We start from the raw sequence: 16,382 nt of genomic DNA on the forward strand, positions 1-16,382 counted from the left end.
GGGAAGATCCCACATGCCACGGAGCAACTAGGCCTGTGAGCCACAACTACTGAGCCTGTGCGTCTGGAGCCTGTGCTCCGCAACAAGAGAGGCCGCGATAGTGAGAGGCCCGCACACCGTGATGAAGAGTGGCCCCCGCTTGCCGCAACTGGAGAAGGCCCTCGCACAGAAACGAAGACCCAACACAGCCAAAAGTAAATAAATAAATAAATTTAAAAAATAAATAAATACATACATACATTTACATAAAAAAAAAGAAGATATACAAAAGGCCAATAAATATGTGAAAAGATCCTTAACATCAACATTATGGAAACGCATACAAGATACCACTTCACACACACTAGGATAGTTATAATAAAAAAGACAGACAATAACAAGAGGTGGCAAAGATGTGGAGAAAGTGGAACCCTCATACAATGCTGACAGGAATGTAAAATGGTGCAGATACTTTGGAAAACAGTCTGGCAGTTCCTCAAAAGATTAAGTGAAGACTTACCATATGACCCAGCAATTTCACTCCTAGGTGTACATGCAAGAGAATTAAAAACATTGTCCACACAAAAAAATTGTATATGAATGTTCATAGCAGCGTTATTCATAATATCCAAAAATAGCAGAAACAATCCAAATGTCCATCAACCCATGAATAAAGTGTGGTATATCTATACAATGGAGTATTACGCAGCCATAAAAGGGATGAAGTACTGATACCTGCTACATCATGGATGAATCCTGAAAATATTATGCTAAGTGAAAGAAACCAGACACAAAAGGCCACATATTCTATGATTCCATTGATAAGAAATGTCCAAAATAAGCAAATCTAAAGAAACAGAAAGTAGATTAGTGGTTGCCTAGGGCTGGGGTGGGCGTGGTTTGAGGTTGACAGTTAAGGGATGAGGGGTTCCTTTTTGGGTTAATGAAAATGTTCTCAAATTGACTGTGGTGATGGTTTCACAACTCTGAATATATAGTAAAGGCCATTGAATTGCATACTTTAGATGGATGAATTATATGGCATGTGGATTATATCTCACTAAAGTTGCGTAAAAATAGTATAAAAGGAGGAGGAGGAGCAGAGGCATTAAGGGGTGCCTGTCAGGACGTACTGTGATTCCTGATACCTGGAGCCACCTCCCAGGCCCTCCCCTGCCCTGCCTGTCCCCACTCCTGGTCTGGCACCTCCAGTGTGCACCTCAAATCCATTCTGTTCAGGCGTGAAAAGAACTACGGGTAAATGTTTGGTCGAACCAGCTGTTCTATACGCTGGCCTGGTAAGGAGTTTGCTGTCAGCTCCTCCCAAACCAGCTATGAAGGTGAGGGAGAACTCGGGGTGGGCCACGGCCCCTCTGGGCGGTGAGACCAGCCGCAGAGGCGGCCCAGGCCTGGGAGAGCCCGGGAACTCCAGCCCCGTGAGCACCATGGCTGTACCCACTGCAGGTGGGTTAAGCCCCCAGCCCCCAGGATCAGAGTGTGGCCCTCAAATCTTGGGGACCCTGAGAAGACTCAAGTCAGCGGCCCTGGAGGCCTGGCTCCCGGGGCCCGGTGCCTCAGAGAGGTCCTCAAAGCCTGCAGGATGGTGCCCTGGCTGTTCCGTACGTTGTAGTCACTGAGCTGCAGCAGGCGGTCAAAGTCTTCCTCCTTGTAGGTCATGTTGAACATGGAATAGGGGGAGGTGACCCCGGTGAGATCCACCTGGCCGGCCGGGAGCTCTGCGGGGCTGCGCTGGACACCTGTCCAGGGGTGGAAGGGGGTTAGGCGCAGGGCCCAGAGGCCTCCACAGCTGGCAGAACGGCTCCTGGTGGCCGGACACAGGGGTGAGCTGCTCCCCACTGAAGGGGTTCCTCCCAGCCCCGTGTCCTTTGCCCAGAGCTATAACTGTGGACAGCAGGATGCTGTTTTGAGATGTGAAGCGTGCGCTGCTCCCCACGTTTTCTCAGAGCATTACACATCTTCCACTGTTCAGGCCCCACCCCCCGCCCCCGGTATCCACCTCACCCTCAGGGGTAAGGCGGAAGCAGCAGAAAAGCAAAGTCCTTTAGGTTAGTGAATGGATTCTTAAAACTCATGATGGAAGCAAGCGTCTGAAAACCAAAGAACTTTTGCTTTGCAAGAAACAGTCTTTGTTGAGAGAGAAAGAGAATTCCAAGATGCGGGCTGAGCATGTTAAGAGTAAAGCTGGACGGTTTGGAACTATGGCAGGAACTAGAAAGCCAGAAGACGGCACAAAGGCAGAATTAGGTTTTCCCATCAAAAGGGGATAAAAGTCTGACCAGTTGGTGGGAGGCGAGGATTAGAAGGAATGTGATGAGAGTTCAGATTTCGGGGGCCCTGGAGTAGAGGCCCAGCTCCCTGACAAAGGACCCCAGAATGGTCTGCGGTAGAATGACAGAGAGGCCAATTGTGACCCCAGACAGGTTTAGGGGAATCTGAGAGAGAGGGCACCGGGGCCTCTCTTTTCTGGCTGTCCAGCCTGGGGGGCCTTTAGGAAGTCCTCCAACAATGTGGTGCGTAGTAGTGGTGGACGGTGACAGTGCAGAGATTCCCATACACGCCCCCTGCCATAGAGCGGGGGGCGGGGGCAGAGCCCAGTGGTAGCGACGGGCATTGGGAGGGGGAGGCCAAAGGAGCCTGGGGTCATGACAAAGAGGACACCAGCCCCGTGGCTTTGCAGACGGAGGGCCCCTGCAGGGATCTGGGCATCCACAACAGGCCACCAGGATATTGCCATGTCCCAGACTGGGTGGGACTAGCCTTAAGACTCTCCTCCTCTGCTGGCTGCAGGGGCACTGGGAGGGCCCAGAGCGGTGCCTCTGAGGGGCCAGGCTTCCAGGCTGTTAGGAAGGGGGGCTGCCTCACCTGGGGCTGAGTGGTCCTTGAAGGAGGCGTTGACCAGCGGGAAGTGAAGCAGGACAGGGGCATCAGGGCAGGTGGGGTCTGAGAAGAGGTGGCACTCCCGTGGCTGGAGTCGGTCCTGAGGGCTGGGCTCCACACGGGGGAACGGCAGCCCCCGGGCCCGGCAGTCTAGCTCCGTCTGCTGCAGCACCTGGCGGGGCAGAGGGGGCTCAGAGAGCAATGGCTACTTCCCAGTCATCCCAGGTCAGCACTCTAGAAGATGCTACAACAGCTCCAGCCCAAACTGACTGCTCAAGACAACCTGATTCTGTCCTGCTCGTGGCCCAGTCAAGCTACACAGTGCCTCGGAGGGAAGCAAAGGACCCCGGTGGTCTGCAGTATTGTTTGGCTAAAATCTTTAGGTGGGGTGCAGATCTAGCACCCCATTTGGGATTGCTGTTTCTGGGATATTCAATCTCAGAGCCTCGAGGGCCTCAGTAGGGGACCCACTTCTGTCTCACAGCCCTACCCACCCCCCTCCCCAGAGTCCCCAGGGAGGCCCCTGGGAGGATGGATGTGGACAGGCCAGGCTCTCCTCCTAGCTCTGTCCAGCGGTTCCTCTTGGGGTGGGCATGGCGAGCTTCTTCCCTGCCTACTGTTCTTGGGAGCCCAGGGCCCCAGCACCTCCACAGCCCTTCCCGACCTGGCAGGAGCCTTTGAGTCACAGCCTGGCATCTCTCCCTCCCCCTGGGGACCCAGAAGGTCTGGGCCAGTGGCCCTGCTGCTCGCCCCTGGAGCGTGGCCTGGGTGGGCGAAGGGTCTGGGGTTCCCATGGGGTGACCAGCGGCACCTCAAAGGGCGAGGATAGAGAGTAGTCGAAGGATAGTATGAGGTCCAGCCTGCGGCCTGGCCGGAACATGGAGGGACAGCTGGTGTTGAGGAAGTAGCCGGCATCCACCAAGCAGAGCTGGGGCTCCTGCGGGGTCAGCTGGCCGGCAGAGGAGTCCACCTGGCTGTCTGACGGGAGAGGTAGCAATAGTCAGGGGCAGCCACTCCAACACAGATCATCCACCCACCCCTTATACTGCATTCGCCTCCACATCCCCTTCTAACCCCTGGTGTCACTCCCTGAATGCACGTGCCACCCCAGCCCTTCCCAAGACCTCCTCCAAGCCACACCCCAGAAGTGGATGCTGTGACCCCCCCAGGCCTCTGCCAGCTCCAGCCATGGTCCATCTCCACCCAGGAGCCCAACCTTGTTACCTGGGGACATATGGCAGTGGCCCTTACCTGCCCAGGTGGAGAAGTCTTTCTGGGCACAGTAGTCCTGGTGCAGCTGGAGGCCCTGGAGGAAGTTGGAGCTGCGCTGGTAGAGTGGTCTGTTCGTCAGGAAGCCCTTCAACGTCTGGGCCAGCGCTGTTCCAGGCTGGAGCCACAAGGCCTCCGGCCCTGAGGAGGTCCCCGAGGAGGGAGGCGGTTCCTCTGAGCCCAGAGAAGCAGACATTGGTCCACCGAGGGGTCTGGAAATGCCTGGCCCTCCCTCCCCCGACAGTTCCCCCCACCTACCCTGTAGCATCTGAAGGGGAAGCGGCTTCACCGCAGGCTCCCCTCAGCGCCTCCCTTTCCTACCCAGGTTCCTGACTGTGTCCTTGATGTGCTGCTTCCAGGCGTCACTGGAGCTGGTGAGGTCATACCAGGCGTCCAGCAAGTTCAGGGAGAAAATGTTGCTCCAGATACCTGAAGGCCAAACTCCCGAGAGAGGTCAGCCTCAGGCCTCAGTGCCCTGCCCCCCATCACTTGGAAGCCAGTGGTCCCCACCCTTGAGTTCAGATGGAGAACAGGAGGGGGAGCGGGCTGCCTCTGCAATGGCCCTTCCCCCCAGCTCAATATCTGCCCTCCCCGGGTGCTCTGCCCAGACCTGGGTACCCGGCATTCAGAGTGATGACCACTCACCTTGTAGAAAGCAGATTCGGGACTCAGGGATCCTCCTCATCAGCTGCCCCATGAAGAACTCCGAGCCGAAGAGCTCAGAAGGGACAAAGGCTCCATACTTCAGGAACCCGACCTCATAGGGGGAGAACTCGACCCACTCTGAGGGGCCAGGAGGGAAAGGCAGGAATGAGAGGACAGTGGGCTGGGGGGGGGGGGGGCCCAGCTCTGACAAGGGCCAAAGACACGGCCCCCCAGCAGGCCTCAGCCTCCTCCCCGCCCGGCTGACTGTTGAGCTGACCTCTCCCCCACCCAGCCCCTTGTCTACATCCTCACCACCACAGCCCTGCCCCAGGACGGCGAGCTCTGCTGGCTGCCTCATCAGCCCATCAGAACCACCATCCTTCCAGAAGGCTGGCCATCTGTGCAGGAGTTTCCTGTGAGAGTTCTCTGGGGGCCTTCAGGGTGCAAAGGAGGTGTGCATGCACGTGTGTGTGTGTGTGTGTGTGTGTGTTGGAGGGTGGAGTGGACAGGACTGAGGACTGTACCCTTGAAGTCCAGGGTCTGCAGATTCTTCTCTTTGACATTGAGGCTCAAGTAGAGGGGCAGAGGGTTCTGGCCCCGCTCCAGCGCAGCTCTCTGTCCTGACAGCTTCTGATCCATCACCTGGGGAGGGGGCATGAGGGCCAAAGTAAGGTTGGGAGCACCCTGGAGGCAGGGTGGGAGCACAGGCTGGGGGTGAGGAGCATCGGGGTCTGGGTGGCATGGGCGGGTACATGATCCTGTTGCCGCTCCTGCCCCCATGTTCTGACCAGCTCCACATGCAGGGTCTCCATGTAGGGCTGTGCACTGCGTATCTGCAGAGGGTGCTGTTCACAAGGACCTCAGTGTCAACAGTGACACCCGCCCCTGCATCCTGTGGTTCCAGTGGCCCATCTTTACGGGTTGAAGCGAGGGGGGTACATGGACCCTGATGCACAGACACAAAGGCACACGCACGCGCGCGCGCACACACACACACACACACACACACACGCTGCTTTCCAGAAAGGACTCAGAAATCCCCCTTCAGTGTACATTGTAAGCTTTGCCAGGGGATGGGCTGCCCCTTCTAGGTTCACCTGGACCAGTTCAAGTTTCAGCCCCTCCCAAACACTCTCCTGACATCCTCGCCTCCTTCTCATCTCCTCCTTTCCTGCTTTGCACAGTACAAAGTTGTACACCACTATTGATCCTTGCCTTTTGGTTCTAATTTTCCCTGCGTTAGAACTCCAAACTCTGGCAAGGACTCTGGCTTGCCTTTTGGGGAAGCCTCCACAGAGCCTCGCTGAATTCTAGGTGAACAGAAAGGTCTCCTTCTATCCCAGACCAGAAATGCAAATAGGCTTCATCTCAAGCCTCAGCAAGGTTAATGGTGGTGGCTGCCTGGAGCCCCCCTGGGGAAGGATTCTGCTGCCACAGGCCCTGGGTTGTTTCTCATGGAGCAGTATGTGTACCATGAACGCACCACCTCTCTCTCAGGCGCTCGGAGCTGGAAGGCACCCCACTCAGCAGCTAGACCTAGGAGGTTCCCACCCTGCCATATCAACCTTTCTCATCAGATTTACTTAGAGTTAAATATACAGATTACTGGGTCTCTTCTGAGACTCATCAGAAGCCACTTAGGAATTTGTCTTTTTAAAATCTCCCCAGGTGATTCTGATGATCAGCCAGATGTGCATCCCAGGACTCTAGCCTAGCCCATCCAACAAGGAGCCCGGCCGCACCCATGACAAAGCCTCAGCACACCTGGTGTGCTTCCCTTCCCCTGGCAGCCCTCTGTCACACAGTGAGGGCACTCAGGTCACAGTCATCTTTTCCTCCAGTTCTTCAGTGGTACCCAATATGACTTGACTTATGGAGAATCCACAGGAAATTCTCCAAATACGGCTCAAGTGGCCTGGCGCTGAGGAGTTGTTATATTTACAAGTTAGCCCTGTGGGTGTGAGTATGTATGTGTGCTGAGGAGGGAGGGGGCTTGATGAATACCTGTGATTTCCCTTCTCAAAGTCTCTTATTTAGGAATCCTGTTTGCCTGCTCTTTTGACGTGTACAATCTGTTACTACGGATGCAATTTCTGACCTGGGAAAGCCTTGGAAAAGGGTCAGCACACCTCTCTATCAACTGAAACAGCGCCCAGTATTCCTTTTGCTTTTAATAGCTCACCAGTAAGTCATGGCAAGTCTCTGGATCTCTACCCGCCCCAGTTTCCAAATGAGGGTCCCCAACCCTGCAGAACACCACTCTGATGACTCAAGGGTCCCACCTGGAGTGTGGGAGCTGGGTGCAGTTGGTGGTGTGTCAGTGTGATCTGGGTCTTGCACAGGGTGGCACTAAAGTGTATATAAAACCTTTTGTCCAGAGTTGAAGAAAAATATGTAAGACCTTTTTAACTCAGGAGAAGATAAGAGAAAAACTATGTTTCTCCTTGAAGAATGGTGAGCAGCTTCTAAGCCTTTCAGTGCTTGCCAGCAAGAGAGTAAAAACAAAGTTTCAAAGAGATAATTTGAGAAGCATTGATTACAATAGGTGCATTTTATAAGTGGGTTTTTATAAAAACTGAAGTAATATAAAAGTATATAGACTAAGTAAGTTGTTCTAAGTTTCAGGGTATGATATTTCTCTAATAATACTTAGCATTAATGAAATTGTGATTTGTTATATATGGAGTTATATTTTCTGATGACTTAAAATGACTTTTGGTACTGTAGCTCAGTATAGTATAGAGATAATAAATACTTATTTTTATCTAAAGGCAAATTTGAAATCAACACTAAGTTTTTCTCAATAAAGAATTATTTTAAAAATGTGAGCTTTAAGAGATAAAGCATGATGACTAAGAAAAAAAAGAAACAAAGCTTTGCAAAGCTTTCACATTGTGACAAAATTTTTTAAACTGCATGGATACTCATTTTAAAGAATGCATTGTTGTTCAATAATATCACAAGGATTTTTATTCTTGTGAACAATAATTTCAAAAACTAATTAAGTTTGTCTTTTTTAAAATGACTACAAACTGTGTACATAAAACCATGTATTAAGTCATTACTGGAGGATCAAATGTAATTAAATATGTCTTCTTTATCGCCCAGGATCAAACTGCATTTTCTAGCACCTCATAAAGTGAACTGTTAAAACAAGCTTCCCCCACTCTATAGTAATTAATTGTTGCCACCAGGCAGAAAAGTCAGTTAATAAAACACAGCACCCTCAAAACCAAACATGAACTTAAACAGTAGATCCAAAGAATACATGGGATATATTAATAAAATAAAAACATTTCAAGTAATTATATTGGTTTTATAAATTCCATGCCATTTCGACAAAGATCCCAACGATATTTATCATGAAACTTGACTAACTGATTCTATTATGTATATAGAAGGGCAAAGGGCCAAAAGTGGCCAAGATAATTCTGAGAACCAAGGTGGCAGATGGGGGTAAATTTGCCCTATCAGAAACTGAGATTTATCACAAAGGTAGTAACTAAGCCAGGGCAGGATTGGCACAGGGATAGAGAACGAGCCCCATTAGAATGGAATAGAGGGACTCCCTATTGGCTAAGAATCCGCCTGCCAACGCAGCGGACACAGGTTCGAGCCCTGGTCCGGGAAGATCCCACATGCCGCAGAGCAACTAAGCCCATGCACCACAACTACTGAGCCTGCACTCTAGAGCCCACAAGCCACAACTACTGAGCCCACGTGCCACAACTACTGAAGCCCGCGCACCTAGAGCCCATGCTCCGCAACAAGAGAAGCCACCGCAATGAAAAGCCCGCTGCCGCAACGAACAGTAGCCCCTGCTCGCCGCAACTAGAGAAACCCCACGCGCAGCAATGAAGACCCAAAGCAGCCAAAAATAAATAAATAAAATAAATAAATTTATAAAAAAAAAAGAAGAGTGGAATAGAGAACTCAGGAAAAGTCCCATGAGTATATGAGTTATTATAGATTCATGCTGACACATGCTGACACATGACAGAAGTAGCAATGCAGATCAGTGGGGAAAAAATCAATAAGTGATACTGGGAAAGTTTGCTATCCATATGGAAAAAAATAAAATTGAATTCCTGCTCACATAATACCTGAAGATAAATTCTGGGTGGATTAAAGCCCTAATTGTGAAAAAGAAATCTTTAAAACTTTTATAAGAATATATAGAAGGGGGCTTCCCTGGTGGCGCAGTGGTTGAGAGTCCGCCTGCCAATGCAGGGGACACGGGTTCAAGCCCTGGTCTGGGAAGATCCCACATGCCGCGGAGCAACTAGGCCCGTGAGCCACAATTACTGAGCCTGCGCGTCTGGAGCCTGTGCTCCGCAACAAGGGAGGCCGCGACAGTGAGAGGCCCGCGCACCGCGATGAAGAGTGGCCCCCCACTTGCCGCAACTGGAGAAAGCCCTCGCGCAGAAACGAAGACCCAACACAGCCAAAAATAAATAAATAAATATTTTTTTAAAAAGAGTAATCTTTAAAAAAAAAAAAAAGAATATATAGAAGGATATTTTATAACTTTAGGGGAGGGAAAGATTTCTCAAGGAAACTCTAAAAGTACAAACCATAAAGGAAAAGAAAGATACATTGAATTATATTAAAAGTATGCATCAAAGTCTATTAGAACTGATAAAGGATTAATACCCTGAATTTATAAAGAATTCCTATAATATTAAAAAGATGAATTAAATAGAAAAATAGAAAAGGATTTGAGTAGGTAATTCGTCCAACGTGGTGCAGTGGTTAAGAATCCGCCTGCCAATGCAGGGGACACGGGTTCAAGCCCCGGTCCAGAAGATCCCACATGCCGCGGAGCAACTAAGCCCGTGCACCACAACTACTGCGCCTGTGCTCTAGAGCCCGCGAGCCACAACTACTGAGCCCGTGTGCCACAACTACTAAAGCCCACGCACCTAGAGTCCGTGCTCCGCAACAAGGGAAGCCACTGCAGTGAGAAGCCTGCACACCTCAACGAAGAGTAGCCTCTGCTTGCTGCAACTAGAGAGAGCCCGCGCACAGCAACGAAGACCCAACGCAGCCAAAAATAAATAAATAAAATAAATAAATTTTTTTAAAAAAATTAGCATTAAAAAAAAAAGAGGATGTCCCAATGACAAATATACTTGAAAATATGCTCAGTCTCACTAAAAACCAAGGAAATGGAAAACTACAATAAAATTTCCTTTCACACCCATAAAATGAACAAACATTTAAAAGTGTGAAGAGCATGCAGAGAAAAAGAAACTATGATACACTGGTGGTGGGAGTGTGAATTAATACAATCTTTTTGGAGAACAACTTGTCAATAGCTAGAAAAGTTGAAGATACACTACCCAATGGCCTAACAATTCCACTACTGGCTATCTATCTTCAAGGCTTAGAGAATCTCTAACACATGGGCACAAGGAGACTTGTACAGAACCATCGTACAAATAATATTACATTTTTCTAAAGGATATATATTTTTAATAAAAGTATGCATAATAAACGTATATCTAATAAAGTATATAATAAAGGTTTATAAAATGTTATGTATTATATAATATTATAAAGTGTACAGATTGCAGATATGTATGTGATGATAAACCTAAATTCAGGATGGTGGTTACCTCTGGGGGTGGGAGGGAAATGGGACTGAAGGGGGGGTCCACAGGGGGGGCTTCGGCTCTTTCTGTAATATTTCACTTCTTAGGCTGATTAGTGAGATCATGCATATTCCTTATATTATTCTTCATGCTTTATGCATTTTCTTAAGTCTGAAGATTATTGTGATAAATATTTATTATTAATATTTTATAATAAATATTTTTAAACTAATAACTAAAAACCAAGAATGGTTGGTAATTTCCAAGTAGCACTGTGCTTGCCAACAAGAATAAAATTTAAAGAAAAAAGTTAAAACAAATTCACTTTTGGTTAGTTTACATGATAATCATTCTTGGTCAAACACCTGATATCCAAAGATAAGAAAGGTAAGAATCTTTCCTCTGCTAATATATGATAGTTTACTTTTTTGTTATACATGTTAAAAATACTTTCTGTGTTTTAGCTGTTTCAAATGCTTTAAAAGAAACTTTGTTCAGATAACTATATGCGGTAAAACAACAATGTGAAAAAATCCCCGATTTTAATAATTACATCAGTTAATGTAAGATTCAGCAATTAACTTACTAAGCTTTCCTTAAAGAAGCAATGCATAAAAAATTTATTTGCTCAGTTGGGTCTTAATGGTGTTAGGATAATAGTAAAGAAATAGAATAGCTAACACTTAATGCTTACTCTATGCCAAGGTGCCACTGAGTGCTCACAGCAACCCTATGTGGTAAGTACTATTCTCATCCTCATTGTACAGATGAAAAAAACTGAGGCACAGAGAGGTTAAGTAGTTTGCCTGTGGACACACAGCTAGTAAGAGGCACTGGGATTAGAATCTAGGAAATCTGGCTCCAGAGTCTGTGCTTTTAACACTACCATGAAGGTGAAGAAAAATACATTTCATATTACAGTATAAATAAAATAAAGTGAAAGCTGTTCCAAAAACCTCACTGACTCTTAAACACGATGCTTAACTGACTTTGACTTTGGTCCCTAGCTCTTGGGAGACCCAGAAATTTCTGTTTCATGGCAGTCAATTGAAGAATAACCTGATTCAAAATGTCGGCAGCCCAACGTTGGCAGACAAGGAAGCACAGCAGTTCCCACATCCTTTAACCACTGGCCTCTTACCCAACAGGAAATGCGCACGCGCGCGCTCGTCAGCTAGTTACAAGGCTGCCCTCACCCGTGCACACAGGCTCCGCCTCGCATGCGCAGGGGCCCTACCTGTCCGTGCAGCGTGAACTCCAGCACCAGACCCCACAGGTCCACAAAGGTCGTGGGGTGGCCCTGCTCAGCCCGTTGCTCCAGCTCCCGATGGTAGCTCGCCAGGCGCTCAGGAGAGAAGGCCTCTAGCTTGCTCTTGGCCAGGTGTTCCCGGGCGTGTCTGATGGGTCCCTTCAGTTCCCTCTGCGACCACTCAGGGTCCCCATACAGATGGGCCATTGTCCTGAGAGAACAAAGGGACATTACAGTCTGAGGTCAAGGCCCAGCACGGGTCGCTGCAACTCCAACTTCCACCCTCCGACTTCTCCCAACACGTGGCTCCCGCTGCCAAAGCCCCACCTATCTGGAAACTGCCTCAGGACATTCTCTCCTTCTTGATCCGTACGGTCCAATATAAATAGAATGTGAGCCACATATGTAATTTAAATTTTCCTAGTAACCACATTTTCAAAAAGTAAAAAGAGATCTGAAAAATTAATTTTAACAGTATATTTCATTTAATTCAGTATCTAAAATTATCATTTCAGTGTGTAATCGATACGAAATTTAATATAAATATTCTTTTCAAACTCTTTTTTCAGAATTCACTGTGCATTTTATATTTATAACACATCTCAGTTTGGACTAGCCGCATTTCAAGTGGTCAATAACCACCCGTGACTAGTGGCTATTGTATTGTACAGCACAGCTGTAGACCCCTACTCCCATCTTTATAGATCCGTCCTGAAGCCCTTTAAGACTCTGCCTGTCAACAGCTGTCACCTAAACTCTGAGGAGTTTACTCCTCTTTTACTCCTTAAAGTCACATTTCGATAAGACTCAAAGGAATGAATCTCTAATAGTGAAAAGTTCAACTTCGTCATAGGCAGAGTGGAGCATAGGGTGGCAATGTTGTCTTCAGGTAAAATAGCATCTCTTGACCTCAGTTTCCTCATCTATACTATACAACAAGAGAAACGACCCCAGAGAGTGTTGTGAGGATTAAATGAGGCAACGACAATTAAAGGGAAAAAAGCTACCAATCTGGAGCTCCTGGTACGTGTCAGACATGTTAAGTGCTTTACTTGGGCTGTCCCACTCCAGTCCTATGGAGTATGTACTATTATTTCCCCCACTTTGGAGATAAGTCGACTGAGAATCAGAGGAAATAAGTTGCTCAAAGTCACCTAGCCAGTAAGTAGTGTTGCAGGAACTCAAACCCAGCTCCTTCTGGATCAGTCGCATGGAATGGATGTCCTGCAATGCCTCGCTCATGGCGGGACCTCTGAATGTCCGTCTCCTCCCTTTTGAGAAAGCCACTTGGCACCCATCAGAACATACTGCTCACACCCACTTAGAGGGTCCCTCTGATGTCCACTCCATTTCCCCTTGGGGCCTGATCATCTCTGCTCTTCCAAGTCCCCAGGGCCCTCACCATGTAGAGCCCGAGATGCCACTGAAGTAGGTCACACAGTCCAGAAGGCCCAGCTTCTGCAGGGCCAACAGGTGGCCATAGAGAGAGGTCATGGCCCGGGCACCTCCTCCTGTGGCCATGATGCCCACGACGGGGACCTGGGTTGCACACAGACACAGGTTGGCTTAACAAGGACAGGGATGGAGCTGCCTCCTGCCACCAGGGAAGGGACCTCGAGGTCAGAGCCTGAAGGAGTCAGGGTTAGAGCTAGCGCCCGGCTCCTCCCCAGCAAATGACAGCTCTCAGCCTTGGATAGATCCCCAAAGAGAGCTTCCCCGTGCCCCACATCTCCCCACATATGCCCACTCCCCAGTCTCTGCTGACTGGAGTATCTGGAGAGGGCATAGCAGGCAGGTACTCCATGAAGGCGAGTGCAAGGTATCTGTAGCCCCATCCCCCTTCCCCCACAAACCTCATCTTCCTGTAGGTCTCTGTCCAGCTGCAGGGCCTGCTTCAGGGCCTTGGCCACCACCTGCTTCCTCCTGCTCAGGAAGGCTTTCTCCTCCGCACACAAATCGAAGCCCAGATGCACAGCCAGCTCCTTCGGGCTGGGGCAGTGGAGGATCCAAGGGTCAGGGGGCACCTGCATAGCTCAGCTACTGGCTGGTCGAGCCCACAATAAGTGTCAAATAAACTCCTTGCTCCCAACCCTCAGGACCACACTTTCCACATACTCCCCAGCCCCGTGACTACGCCTGTCCCCCACAGATATGAATGTCCCTTACCAGCTCTCAGCCTTGAGCTGCAGCTTCACTCCTAGGGCCTGAAATCGAAACAAGAGACCCCACTCAGAATGTCCTAGACCCTGAAGGGAGTGTGGGTATCCCCTGGGGGCATTGGGGTCTTTATTCTCACTGGCACTTCCCATCCAGCTGAGGCCACTTACATTTGTAGCAGGAATGTCAACTGTCACTTCCTTCCCCACGGCCAAGGACCTCAGGGGTATAGTGAGGTGCCCAACTGAGTTGCCTGAGTTCCAGCCATTGCTTTTAGAGGTCTGGAAAGAAAATTCATTCATTCATTCACTCACTCAACAAATCCTTACTGAGTATCTAGACAGCGATCTGGACAGACACAGGCCCTCCCTGATAATACAAAAAAATTACAGTATTTACAATTATTGTAATTAAAATAATTACAATTACTAATAATTACAAAAATAATGATAGCTAACTGAATCACTTTGCTATACACCTGAAACTAACATAATATTATAAATCAACTAAACTTCAATAAAAAATAATAAGCATAGCTTATATCTATTTAGTGTATTAATAGCTGATATGTGTTTATTTATTATTCTGAGTCATGTGCATGAACTTATAAAGAAACAGATAATGAACTGACGTTAGTAAGTATTGTAAAGGAAATAAGCAGGGTGATGTGATAGAGTAACCAAAGGTGGGGTATGTAGAATCTATTTAAGATGGGGGGTCAAGGAGGGCCTCTGAAGAGATGCCATTTGAGCTGAGATCTAAAGGAGGAGGAGGAGGAGGAGGAGGAGGAGAAAGAGGGGCAGGCTGCCTTGGAAGGAGCCGCAGGAGGACAGGGAAAGCACTTGGTGTGTTGGAAAAGCGAGAAGAGACAAATATGGCTGGAGCATCGTGAATGAGGGGGAGCATGGAAGAAAATGAGGCAGCAGAGGTGCGCAGGGGCCAGGTTATGCAGGGCCTGCGGACGCAGACATGGGATTTTATTCTAGGAGCATTATCGGAGGAGCCATTGAAGACGTCAGACAAAGACTGACATGGCACAGCAGCCCCCCGTGCCCACGCGAGGCCCCTGGTGATCCTCCCTGTCTGCCAAGGGCATGGTGCCTAACTGGGGGAGGCTGACAAGGCCACAGGGCCCTGGCCTTGGCAGGAGGATGGCCAGAGAGAAGCCTGCAGCAGGTGGAGCTGGCCCAAGGCTGGGGTCGGCAAGGGAGCTCCAGAGCCAAAACCTACCCTCAGGCACCCACTCAGCTCTGCCTCTTGGGCCGCCATGTAGTGGAAGCGGAAGGCAGAGGCTGTTCCCAGGGCAGATGTCTGTGTGTCCTCATATGAGCCCTTCAGCACCAGCTCCAGCTCCAGCTCGTCCTGATCTAGGGAGAGAGTGGACAGGTTAGCACAAGGGAAACAAGAGCCCGGAACCCCACCTAGGATCCAGGAAAGTGACAGTACTGCCCAAGACATGGGGAGGCCGGGTGGCTGGACCATGGCAAACAGCATTCTGGAAAGGGCTCTCCCCGCAACCCCCATGGGACTCCCGCCTCCGGCGACGGGCCTTCTTCCAGGTCAGGGGGACTCTCCTGCCCAGAGGAGACCAGTTGCCCTTGTGCTGTGTGGGTACAGGTTCCCCAGCCACACCCAGCAACCCTCCACCCTCCAGGCCAGACCTCATCCTGAGCAGGTCTCACCTGCAGCCTCGGCTGTGCTCCCCGTGGTGTCTAGATGGACATCCAGGCATGACAGTTCTCGGGCCTGGGGCAGACCACATCATGGGCGGGGGGGGTCTGCAGGGGAAGCTGAGGTCTCCCCTCAACCTCACCCCCTGAGCCCCCTGTCCCAAATCCACCACACACAGAACCAGCAGTAGGGTCCAGGGTGGGACCAGTCCTCCCGTTGACCGACTTGCCAAGTGAGCCTGCTGCATTCTCTCTGTAATGCGTGCCAGCTGATGCCTGCAGCCCACTCAGCTCTGGCCGCTACCCTCTACCTTAGAACTGCCGAGCTCATCAACATGCCGCTGGTCTCCATCACCTCAGATAAAAGGCAGCTGCCGTAGGTGTGGCTATTTTAAGGTGTATTTGAAAAAGTAATACTAGCCCATCAAACAGGCACTCGTAGGACCCCAAGGGTGGATGCCTGCTTCAGTTCTGAACGCCAGCTGCCTTACTACATGCAGGGCCTGGCCTAGCTCCCACGTCATGCCTGTGTTGCTCGTTGAGGGTGTTCCTTTGAGTAGAAAGTTTCTAATCCTCGCTCACCACCCATTCCTGCCCACTGCAGCTTCGTGAGCTCGCTATGCTTTAGGAGAGCTGACCCTCCATCGTCCCGCGGAGAAGCTGATTGACCCCTGGTCCTATCTCAAAGTTCCCTGACTGGAAGCACACCACACTGTAACCTGAGCCTGCTGGCCTGGCCTGTGAGAGACTTCCTCGCCCCCTTCAGGGCTAAGAACTATGAAGTCATCACACAGAACTAAACACCATCAGGAAATGCCTAAGATTCCCCCAATGTTCCCTCAACCCTCCTGCCTTGGGCCAGAATTCCTCTCAGCAGAGCCTCGGCCTCCCCTCTCTCTGAGTTCCCTTTAGCCCCAGGCC

General features: G+C 49.7%; 1 protein-coding gene across 1 annotated transcript in view; it reads right to left on the reverse strand.

Moving 5' to 3' along the window:
* Positions 1-280: 280 nt before the first annotated feature.
* Positions 281-16,382, reverse strand: part of PLA2G4D (phospholipase A2 group IVD) — a 46,807-nt gene continuing 30,705 nt past the window's right edge. Inside the window, exons 11-24 of the mRNA XM_068549919.1 lie at positions 15,474-15,537; positions 15,022-15,158; positions 13,962-14,072; positions 13,801-13,838; positions 13,488-13,623; positions 13,037-13,173; positions 11,623-11,845; positions 5,316-5,433; positions 4,792-4,929; positions 4,468-4,575; positions 4,129-4,320; positions 3,689-3,855; positions 2,863-3,049; positions 281-1,736 (exon numbers count right to left, since the gene is read on the reverse strand). Of these exons, the coding sequence (XP_068406020.1) occupies positions 1,510-1,736; positions 2,863-3,049; positions 3,689-3,855; positions 4,129-4,320; positions 4,468-4,575; positions 4,792-4,929; positions 5,316-5,433; positions 11,623-11,845; positions 13,037-13,173; positions 13,488-13,623; positions 13,801-13,838; positions 13,962-14,072; positions 15,022-15,158; positions 15,474-15,537 (1,983 nt within the window). The 3' untranslated portion in view covers positions 281-1,509. The remainder of the gene's footprint in view (positions 1,737-2,862; positions 3,050-3,688; positions 3,856-4,128; positions 4,321-4,467; positions 4,576-4,791; positions 4,930-5,315; positions 5,434-11,622; positions 11,846-13,036; positions 13,174-13,487; positions 13,624-13,800; positions 13,839-13,961; positions 14,073-15,021; positions 15,159-15,473; positions 15,538-16,382) is intronic.

Source organism: Eschrichtius robustus, chromosome 1 (genome assembly GCF_028021215.1).
Source record: "Eschrichtius robustus isolate mEscRob2 chromosome 1, mEscRob2.pri, whole genome shotgun sequence".
NCBI lineage: Eukaryota > Metazoa > Chordata > Mammalia > Artiodactyla > Eschrichtiidae > Eschrichtius > Eschrichtius robustus.